The sequence below is a fragment of the Pseudopodoces humilis genome, chromosome 21 (genome assembly GCF_049639895.1).
Source record: "Pseudopodoces humilis isolate 2021_Gansu_Grassland_sample_001 chromosome 21, ASM4963989v1, whole genome shotgun sequence".
NCBI classification, from domain to species: domain Eukaryota; kingdom Metazoa; phylum Chordata; class Aves; order Passeriformes; family Paridae; genus Pseudopodoces; species Pseudopodoces humilis.
This window is the reverse complement of record NC_142220.1, coordinates 6,271,390-6,281,931: the sequence shown is the minus strand read 5'-3', so window position 1 is coordinate 6,281,931 and position 10,542 is coordinate 6,271,390. Positions and strand designations below refer to the sequence as shown.

General features: G+C 48.2%; 1 protein-coding gene across 1 annotated transcript; it reads right to left on the bottom strand.

Annotated features, from left to right (window-relative positions):
* Positions 1–50: 50 nt before the first annotated feature.
* OTOP3 (otopetrin 3) lies at positions 51–9,809 on the bottom strand. Its single transcript, XM_005526740.3, has 7 exons — positions 9,243–9,809; positions 7,300–7,839; positions 6,081–6,217; positions 5,276–5,334; positions 4,595–4,713; positions 2,858–3,777; positions 51–2,129 (listed from the first exon to the last, which is right to left on the bottom strand). Exons 2-7 carry the CDS (start codon positions 7,682–7,684, stop codon positions 1,959–1,961), a joined length of 1,791 nt encoding a protein of 596 aa, XP_005526797.2. The 5' UTR covers positions 7,685–7,839; positions 9,243–9,809; the 3' UTR covers positions 51–1,958.
* Between the last annotated feature and the right edge of the window lie 733 nt (positions 9,810–10,542).

Below are 10,542 nucleotides of genomic sequence, written 5' to 3'. Positions count from 1 at the left end.
GGTTTATAATCTTGTTTGTCTTACGTTGAGGTGATTTGTGCCACTAGGGAACCATGGGCTGGCTTCCTCTGCAGTGGTAATTTTTTTATAATCAGAAGTGAAGATTTTACTCTGGAAAATGACCCTGAATTGTGTGGGTTTGGCCATTTCTGTGTTTATAGCATCATCAAAGATGAAACAGGATCAAGTCTTCTGAGTTCGTGAACCATGTATAAAACCTTTGTGCAGTTGAGACCTGTAAAACAGGCACCCTGGCACTTGTTAGGAAATGACATGGAGTGCCTTGACTGTTTATCTGATCTGTGGTGGCTGTAGGTGAGAGTTGGAGCTGGTGGAATTCATTCCTGTCCATGCTGATCATGTCTTCAGTCATGCATTCAGTGTTCAATCCAAAGTCACCTGCTCTGTAAAATTCAGTGACTTAAACCAGTGTTTTATCCATTAAACTGGATAAAATCCAGGTCATGATTTGCCCATGAAGTGCCATCCTTCTTTGTCCCCAGGCTGTCAGTTACTAGGAAGAAGGTTTGAGGTCAGACCTTAGCATGTATGTCCTGTGGATCCCATGGTACAAACACTGATATGAGAATAATAATTAACTTTATTGGAGCCTAATTTATCCAGCTGTTATTTCTCATGACATGTTTCTGTTGACATGGGCCCAAATACAAACACTTATTGGGCAAAGTTCATGCTCATGCAACCAGTCTCACTTAGAGTTGTACAGAAAGGTGCTATCACTGCCCAAATGCAGAATCCTCACTGTCTTGGAAGAGTTTGCTTTACTAGGGAATCCCAAAAAAACCCCATAAATGGGCTCTAATCCTAAACCCACACTGATCCTGGGATTGATTTACAGAGGAACAGAAGCAATAATGAGAATACCTTTTGTGCCATGCTTAGGTAAGGGTTATGACAGATTTTGATTGATTATAGAGCAGGCCTGCTCTTAAATCTCATAGAATCCCAGAGGGTTTGAGTTGGAAGGGACCATAAAGCTTATCTGCTCTAGGCAGTAATTCCCTCCTCTAGGCCAGGTTGCTCAGAGCCTCATACAAGCTCTGAATGCAAGAGCAGTTTAAATGAGTTGACTTTGAGCCCATTGAGTGCAGAGCAGACGCAGATATTTCACAAGACACACATGAAAATTTGATTTATTTCCATTCATCAGGCTCTGAATTTGGGACCCATAGTCACAAGCCCCTTGCTCTCTCCCAAGTGCTTTCAAAGCAGGCATCCCTATGGAACAAATCCTAATGGGTCTTTGATCAGGCACCTCACTGCAGCCACCTTCCTTTGTGCATGGAAACCCAGGAAAGGTTTGTGGATGTGCAAGGCAGCAGCAAGGGCCAAAGTGTTGGGGTGAGGAGAGATTCACAGTGGATGTGGCAGTGGCTTGCTCTTGAACTAGCCCTGTGTGCAAGGATGGGACCTTGGCTAGTCCATACCAGTGATAACATCATCCATGGTGAGTAAAGATCACCCACAGTGCTTCCCTAGTGATTCCTACTTGAGGCTCTGGGAGTGCCTGTAGAAAGAAATAGCATTTATTCTCAGTAAGGCAAGGTCATGTTACAGCTTTTATTTTTTGATTGCTTTTGATTTTCTGAACTGGTGCAGGCCAGTCTTCATTGCTTTTGCTGCCCTTGCATTCTTTTATCTGGAAGATCTCAGTAAGAATAGGTAAAGTTCCACTTGCTGCCAAACAGCATCCACTGGCAGACTGGTGACTGCATGTATGATTCCTGAGAGCAGTGAGAGTTTGTTTATGGGCTTTGAGTCTATTCTCTATGGTAGAAAAGGATAATATCAAAGAACCTCTTCTGAAATTCATTGTGATGTTGTACAAGAAGTCCAAGCAGAAGCTGGAGGGAGAAAAATCTTGGAAGCTTACATGTGGATATCTGCTGCTTACTGCATCTTTGTTCAGCGTCACTGATTCTCCCCAGCCCCTTGGCTTAGGCTGTTACATAGACCTCCAGGAGCCCCCCAACTGAGTGCATGCGGTAAAACACACCCAAGGGGAGTCCGAAGTTCACGATCACAAACCAGGTGGAGTAGCCATAAAATGACCTTTCCATTCCATTCTCGAAGATAGGGTGAGCCCCAAATGTGGGCATGACCCACAGCTGCAGAGATGTGAGGAAAAGAAACACAAGTTAGAGGATGACAAACTGTCCTCTACTTACACCCTAATCTCAGCACTGGTTCAAGTGGTTGTAGGAATATTTCAGGAGTATCACAGTAGTCTCCTTGCCAGTGAGGAGAAGGAAAACCCTTAGTTAGGCTGTTGACTCCTTGCTGTAATTAAAATCCTGTTGAATCCCTGGAAACCTAATGACAGCCCCATTCTGCCCCAGCCTGCTTCATCTTTCTACAGGGTTTTGCTGTTTCCCTGGGCAATGTGTTTTCACTGGATTAAGGCTGCAGCGTTGATTCAAGATTCCAAACCACAGTGTACTTTACTGGGTGAGTTTCAAGCCTGGAGACTCATGTTTACAGAGACTTAATGCTGGTGCTCCACATTTTCTTTCGCGTTTCTCATGAAACACCCTTAATGAGCCTAATGAAGTTTTTCCTAGGGGGTAAAATCTTGGCAAGTAAGGATTTATTAGCTGTTTCCTCCCTGCACCCATGAAGCCCAGTAATACTTGACTCTAAGGGTAAAAGAGAGACTTTCTAATTATGAGGGTGGGGTATTAACAGCAAAACCGGTCTTGACTTGCCTCACCACTAGGTTGAAACTTAGCAGGCAAAGGTTTTTTTGTCTGGAATACAAGAGAAAGAGATCATGTCTGTGTCACAGGTTGCCGTGGCTCAGCCAGAGCTGGGATGGAGCAGAGAGCACAATACTTACTATGATGTTGCACAAAATCAAGAAGAACGAGATCTCCCTCAAGACTCTTCTCTTCCAGCTCAGGTGAGAATAGGTATGGATGTAGGACAAGGAAGCTTTCCGGATCTCCTGTCCCAGCTCCAGCACGCTCACTCGTCTTTGGCTGTGGGCTTCATGATTCTGCTCTTCTTTAGTGTCTTCCTCCTTGCCAGGAGGTGGCTGGCTGTACTCCTGTTTGCTGCTCAGCGTGGTGTCCTCTTCCCCAGGCAGCTCTGCATCCACCGTGTGTCTGGCATGTTTGGCCTCATTTTCTGCTACAACGCGCCGCCGGTGGAGCCCATCGATGACAAAAACATTTTGGGTGATGTTCTGAAAGATGAGGAGGACAGAGTAGGACAAGTTGAGGCTGTTCAGCAGGTCCCTGGGATCAGTGGCCACCAGGGCCACAATGGAGAAGTAGGACATGCCGATTTGGCCAAGGGCTGCCCCCATCAGCAGGACCACGTCCAGGCTGCGGGTTGGGTTCTTTAGCGTATCCAGCTCCTTTTTTTCCAAGGCATGGATGATTGTCCCGATCACGGCACCAACACTCATCAGGGGCAGGAGCACAATATAGTAGGAATAGTAGATCACGAAGACCTGGCGGCTGGGGACCAAGCTGGTGGCCTGGATCTGGTACATCATGAAGACACAGGCCCCTATGATTATAGCACTGGTGCCCAGCAGTGGCCCAAAGACCACCCCCTGGAGCTTGAATTTGGGCTTGGTGTGCGGGATGTGGTGGTGGCTGATGTGTCTCCCCACGTTCTTCCACATGACATAGAGCACGGAGCAGCAGATCAGGCAGTACTCGGTGTTGAAGGGGTAGAGCAGGATGTAGCCCTTCTGGAAGACTTTGCAGATGGTTGTGTTTGGGCATGTGCACGAGGTAGTCTCGTTGCCTGGAGCATGAGAAGAGGAAGGTGACAATTAAGAGGGAGATGGCCTGGATGTCATGGCTGTCTTTGGGAGTTTCTTGTGTGCAGGCACAGTATGTGTGTCTGAGCCTCAGAAGCAGGGATCAGCAGGAAGTTAAATGGCTACTACTCAGTCATAAAGGATGTGAGATTTCAGAATAACAAAGTTTAGCTAATGTCTTTAACCACCCATAATCACCACCACAGGTGCTGGATGAGAGACTCCTCTTCCTTCACAACAAAGCCTTCTCTATTTCTACCCCTGGAATATTAGATTCCCCTTTATTCCTCTGTATCCTCAGAAAGAAGACCACAGCAGTCACATGAGCCTCTTCTAGTCTAGCAATCTTGTGCTTGCAGTTAATTGGAAAAAGTGAGAAAAAATTCTAATTTATGGTGGGCTTTTCTAGCCCTCAGTTTCAGGGTTTCATTGCAGATCCCCTCCCTCCAGGTGAAGATCTTCTCCCCTTGCAGCCCATTTCCTTGAGACAACCTCCAATAATAGGGAAATTGCAGCATTTGGGGGAACTGGAGATATCTGAATCACTGAGACCCACAGGCTGCCCAGAGAAGTGCACCAGCACCGAGCCTGACAGAGTTCAGGAAGTGTTTGGCCAATACTCTAGGGCACATGGTGGAAATTTGGGGACAATCTTGTACAGGGCCAAGAACTGGACTTGATGATTCTTGTGGGTCCCTTCCAACTCAGTATATTTTGTGATTCTGTGGTTCTGTGAAATGTTGTTTCCCTAGAAGTCATCTGTGTCAGCCTAACACCAATGGGGATGTGAAGGAGCCTTGCCTGCGAATCGCTGCTCCACCTCACGCAGCTGAGACTCGATCTCCATGTGCAGGGTGTCGTTGGTCACGGCCAGGAGCCAGAGGAGAAGGTTGGTGGCTATGGTCAGCATCAGCCCACACCTGGGAGGAGACACAGGACTTGTACAATGTTTGGAGATGGTTCATGGCCAGTGTGTCCTTCCCCTCTTGCTGGCCCATGCACAGGTTTGAACAGACATGGGGTGTTCAGGCCTGATCTGCCTGAGGCCTGTAGGGTGTGGCTTTGCACAAACACAGCTGAGCAAATTCCCACTTGCCATTTCCGAAGGAGCAGGGCAGGCAAGGCCTGGTGAAGCTGGCCTAAGCTGAGACACCTCCCAGTGATAGGAATGGGGAGACCACCCTCTCCCATCCTCCATCCTGTGAGCTGGTCCCTGAGACAGGCAGCAGGAAGATGTTTGGGAGGAAGGAACAAGCTTTGCAGAGCTCCAAGGCACAAAGGAAAACTGAAGGGAGCTGGTGAGCTCAGGTCGGGGGGGGAGGATGAGTCTGAACAAGGCATAGTTTGGTTCTTGTGTGACCCAGAATATAGGGCCTATGTAGGATCAAACACAGTTCTAGCAGGAATCATAATGGATATCACAGGCAGAAAGGAAAAGTTTCTTTAGAGCACTAGAAGGTATTTTTTATCCTGGTTTTTTACCTGGTGAAGTTGTGCTGGACTTGAATGCAGTCCTTAGATTGATGCCACAGAAAGTAAGCCTGCAAGTTGAGAACAGTAACAGCGTGAGCAGGGCAAAGTTGGCAGCTGGCTGCACACATGGTGGAAAGGGACAGGTAGACAAGAAGATACAGGTCCAAGCAGGAGCAAACCTGCCTCTGTGCAAGGGTGCAGGGACATGTGTGCACCTGCACCCCAGGGCTGAGGCAGGTGCTGGCATCCTTGGGTAAGGGCAACGTTTATGTGTGACTGCATTGAATGCCCATCCTGGAGCTCCGTGTTCCTCTGTCCTGTATTTGCTGCTGAGGTGGGAATTAGTTTGCTTTTCAAATACAGCCTTGGGTCTGTAAAAAAGAGGGCTGGTGTTGAATAGCAAGGTGAAAATGGTGTAAGATATCTTTGTGTGCAAAGGATTTTGTTGGGCGGATGGATTGGCAAATACAAAGAGGGGCTGAGGCTCAGACTGGTGCAAAGACATCTCTGGCAAAACCTGAAATTTCCTCTCCTCTCTCCTTACTTTGCTTCAATGCAAATTCCTCTGGACCCTGTGGTATGTCAGGTATTTCTAGGGTAATTTTTGAATCTTTCTTCCCTGTCTCTCGACGTGGCACACAGGGAGTGCAGGTAGCGTTTGAAGTGATGTGTGATGCTTTAATGCTTTCAATGCTCAGGAGAATGCCCCATGTTCATTCACTTTCCCATGTCTCCCAGCTTCCCCCCAACCCAGCGGCTCCCAGGAATGGGACAGAGAAAATAAACAAGCTTCCAGAAGGGTGATGTGCAGTACCTGAGTGCAAATGAAAAGGATTCCAATGCTGGGGAACAAGATTTCCACCCTGGATTTGCAGTGGATGAGGATTGTGCTGTAGCCAATGTGAAACACATTCAGGAGGATGCTGCAACTGCCAAACAGCAGCACTGACCCTGGACAAACAGCAAAGGACCAGTAAATAAACACAGACATGCCTGTGGAGCATCTGAGCTTGGCTGGGGACAGGAGACCTTGTGCTTCTTGGATTTGTGTGGAGCTGGCAATCTCTCTCCTGGAATTCTCATGATTTTAGGAGAAGAGGAAATAGGAGAGCCTTACTCTTGAACCTGATTGTGTTCTTTGACTGGTTAAAGGTGTTAGGAAAATGCAAGGTATTTTCTTGTCCTTGGATACAAGGTGGGGATGGGGGTTTTGGGCTTCTCTGTACAATCTGGAATGACAGGGGTAAGTTAATTATGGGTGATGCTTTCTGCCTTGTGGGGGAAACCTGAGATGACCACAGGTCTGCTAAGGCTTGTAGCAGCTCCATCTGTAGGAGCTGGGACCCTTTGATTATCTCTCCCTTTTGCCTTGGACATGTCTCTGCAGCTTTAGGTACTCAAGTACCTTGCAGCTTCCTTGAATTTATTGTCTATACTTAGTTAACAAGACAGTGCCTAATTAAAAACTCTATGACAGACCAGAGGCAGGGCTTCTGGGAAAAGGGTAGTTTCTTAAAGGGGGGCAAATACGGAAGGGGAAAATCTCCCAGGAAAGCCTGGGTGTCAGTGGGATGTGGCTCAATGGATAAGAATCCTTCCCTGGCAACAAGGCTGTGGTGATGTTAAGTGGGGATGATGGTGACATAGGGCCACTGGTGCTCTTGAAGGATAAATACAGTGATTCTCCTCTCACTTTTCAAAGTGCTCCTGCCTAAAACCATTCCTATGGCTTTCCCACGATGCTCAGTTGCCATCCTGGAAAGGGGTTATGCCTGGATTGCTCTTTCTGAAGGGATCTGAGAGCGAAGTTCGACTGGAGGCTGAAGGGAAGCCAAATTTCAGGCTTTCCTGGCTGTTCTGGTTCCACTCCATGGCACCCACCATGCCCATCAGCCTGACACAAACTGGGAGATTCCCAATGCCCTAACTGCATATCCTATGGCTTCTAGCTCTTCTAGTAACAGGGCATGAGTTTCTTTGCCTTCCAAGTCTTTGGAAGAAGGCAGGAGAGAAGAAATAAAAGCAGAACTTACCCCTAATCCAGATGGCTCCAGCGTGGGAGTCCCGGTAGAGCACCGCGTGTGGCTGCCGGCTGGTGCCCAGCAGGTAGTAAATAATCCAGAACAGGCACAGGACCTTGAGGATGGAGAGCAGGATCCAGACGTCTGCCAGAGTGATGGCCACCTTGTTGAAGATCATGCTGCTGATGAAGGCACTGCCCAGAAACACCACATTCATGGCCAGCAGCCCTGAGAAGAGTTGCCCAGCCTTCTGAGCTTGCCGGTCCCTCTGCTGCACTGAAGAGCAGTGACGGTACAGCCAGAACTTCTCATAGTGGATCTTGGAGGTGTCTGTTGGGGCTGATGCTGACCTGCTCTTGCAGTGATGGCAAGGCCTGGAGACTTTCTTGTCAGACATGGCTCATCTGCCTAGAGGTCACTTGCTGCATTGATAAAAGGGGAGGCTTAAAGGGGAGATGTGCTGAGATAGGAGCTTGTGTGCTGTGCTGTGAAGGCCACTTGTGTGGTGATGTCCCTTCCTTGCTTTGCAGCTTCTCCTTCCTTCTCCAGAAGCTGAATGGAGGGGAAAAGGAGATTGGTTTTTAGCCCAGGTTAGGCATTAAAAATTTCCCAGTGGACAGTCATTGCAGGGCAGTGGGGAAAGGCCCTTCTGCCAAAACCTGTCCAGATACACCAGCATTAAAGTGGGATGTCTCTGCCCTGCCCCACCAGTACTAGGAGCTGCTGGGACCAGAGGTGCTCAAACCATTCCCACCCTCACCTTTCACAGCTTCTCTAGCCCTGAGTTCAGGTTTTCTTCTTTCCCTTTGCTGCCGTAAGGATTAGGTGGAAATGAAGAGCAAGCTCGGACCTGCTCTGAAATTCAGAGCTGTTTGATTTTCAGTTGATGAGTCCAACCTCTACCTTTTGTTTTTGGGCTCTGAGAGTTACAGGCACCTTGAATGGTCACACAAATTGTCGCAGAATTGGAGAGAATAAACAAAGGATCTGTAAAGTTTGGAATAAGTTGCTGGGAGATCCAAACTCCCACCCAGATGAGCTGAGACTGGGAAACAATTAATATTAATAAATTAATTATAAGAATTAATTAGCACTTGTTTTTTCTTTCTTTTTCCTCTTGTAGCACAGGGCTGTGAGGACTCTGACACAGAGGAGCTGGAGGGATTGGCCCAGGTGGAGTCTGGGAGCTTTTCCATCCACTTTTTGGTAAAATTTAGGTAGGACTGTATTGCTCTTGAGAGGGGAATCTTGCTCACATAAAGCAATCAGGCAAGGTCAGCCTCTCCACAGATTTGGTACATGGAAAGGTGCTTTCATTCCAGGGTGTGGCTCTGGTTGTAGTGAAGAGTGGCTGGAGTGAAATAAAAAGCTCCCTGAGATGTGTTTGAGAGTCGGGGAAACCTTAAGCATTCTGTGATAGGTAGTCTTGGGGAGAAATTGTTTGAGGAGGAATTGAAATTTAGTGATTCTCTTCTCTTTTGTGTGTGCACAGAGGTGCTCTCTCTGCCCTTGCCCCTGTGACTCTGAGGTGAGCTGATCCCCTGGGTTTTTGTGGCTGGCAGAAGGGATTCAGCATTTCTCTCTAAGTTAGTGAGTTTAGAGGGTCTATTAGGACAGGATGGACCTAGCCGTGGAAGGAGAAGATTAATTTGTGTGTCCCAGGATGAACCCCCAAGCCCTGAGTTCCTTGGCACTTCTCTTGGTGGAGATTGATCCTAAAATCTTCCCCATTTTTCTCCAAAATTCTCCTAACTTGGTAGCAGAGGGGCAAACTCCCTCCTTTCTTCTAGGGCTGTAGCTTCTCTGCTCCAAAGGGAGCTTAGAGGCCACAAAATCAGCAGGAAGCCGGTTCAGGCTGCAGCAGGAGGTACCCAAGTGCCCAGAGGGTACACAGAGGGACCCAAGCCCTTGACCCCGTAGCTGTGCTGTGGGGAGCGGCCAAACGCAACCCTTACCTGCCTGCAGCCTCCTGCTGCCCGAGGAGCCGGCACAGCCTTGGACGCAGCCGATCTCAAACCAGCGGCTGGAATGTTACCAGGACACATGGGAGACTCTGACAGCCCAAAGTGCAGACAGGAGCCGTCAGGGCTGCTCCTCACTAAATGCAGCCTCTGCTCACAGCCCATTGATTTATTTTCTTTCCACCTTATTTACTTTGTGTCTATTATTGTCATTACATTAATTACCCAGTGGGAAGCTCTCAGATCTGCCACAGGCAGCCAATGGGGAGCAGCTCCTTTATGCACCTGCTGGGTTGCCTCACACCAACGGGCTCGGTGCAGGATGTGCCAACTGGTAAAACCACAAACGGTGGTGACTAATTTGTGCCATGGCTCAGGCAGGTGTAGAGCTAATCTCCTGTCTTAAGCTTGTGCTGGGAGTGCTTACCCACACTGCCTTGGCCAAAATCCACTTAAGTTCCACATTCCCTTGTTTTTAGGTAGATCCTAAAATTTTTTTTCTCACATGTTCTATTTCTTTTTGCTTTTATCTAGGGCACAAATCTTACCCAAAAGGTAAAGCTTGCAGTCCATCCCTGCACTGGTGCACAGATAACACCAGTTTGATGCTCTTTTGGCACAAAGGTGCTGCTTTTGAAGATGATAACTACAACCTACTAATGCTGACTTCAAAGTGAGACCCACATGCCCACATGTGCCAGCCCCACAGTCTTGGCCATGTGTGGGCAGGGATGCTTTAGGTCCAAGCTGTGCTGTTCTTGATCCCTCTCCTTTTGCAGGGCAAACTGATTCTGGCTTGGGACTCTGTGGTGAGCTGATGCCCCAGGTTTTGTGGCTGGCAGGAGGGATTCATAATTTCTGAATTTTGGTGAGTTTAGAGGGTCCATCAGGAGAGGATGGACCTCGCCTTGGAAGGAAAGGACTTATCTGTGTGTCCCAGGATGAACCCCCAAGCCCTGAGGTCCTTACAGCTGGCAAACACATGAGCTGGGAGTTTAGAGCCATGAAATAGTTCCCAAGCAGCTGATTAGGGGCAGGAGTGGGTGGGGGAGCATAGGTTATCGTGTGTGGGGATGTGACGAAAGAGATGGAAAACAAGACTGAAAGGGGCCCATTTCTGCTGGGTGAGAACACCCGGTGTGTGCTGGTGCAGCCATTGTTTGATGTCTGCGAGCAAAAGGGTCATGTTTAATGTCTGACCAACCCCTTCCACTGCTGTGGTGGAGCCCAGGTGCTGCAGTCTGGGCTGGAGTTCATGAATACCCATGGCTAGATTTGTTCTGCCTTCCCCCAA

Coding starts and splice junctions, on each gene's coding strand:
- OTOP3 (XM_005526740.3), bottom strand. CDS start 7,684: ATGTCTGACAAGAAAGTCTCCAGGCCTTGCCATCACTGCAAGAGCAGG. Junction 6,218..7,299: donor TGGAGCCATCTGGATTAGGG/GTAAGTTCTGCT, acceptor CTGTTTGTCCAG/GGTCAGTGCTGCTGTTTGGC. Junction 3,778..4,594: donor GGTGGAGCAGCGATTCGCAG/GCAAGGCTCCTT, acceptor CTCATGCTCCAG/GCAACGAGACTACCTCGTGC.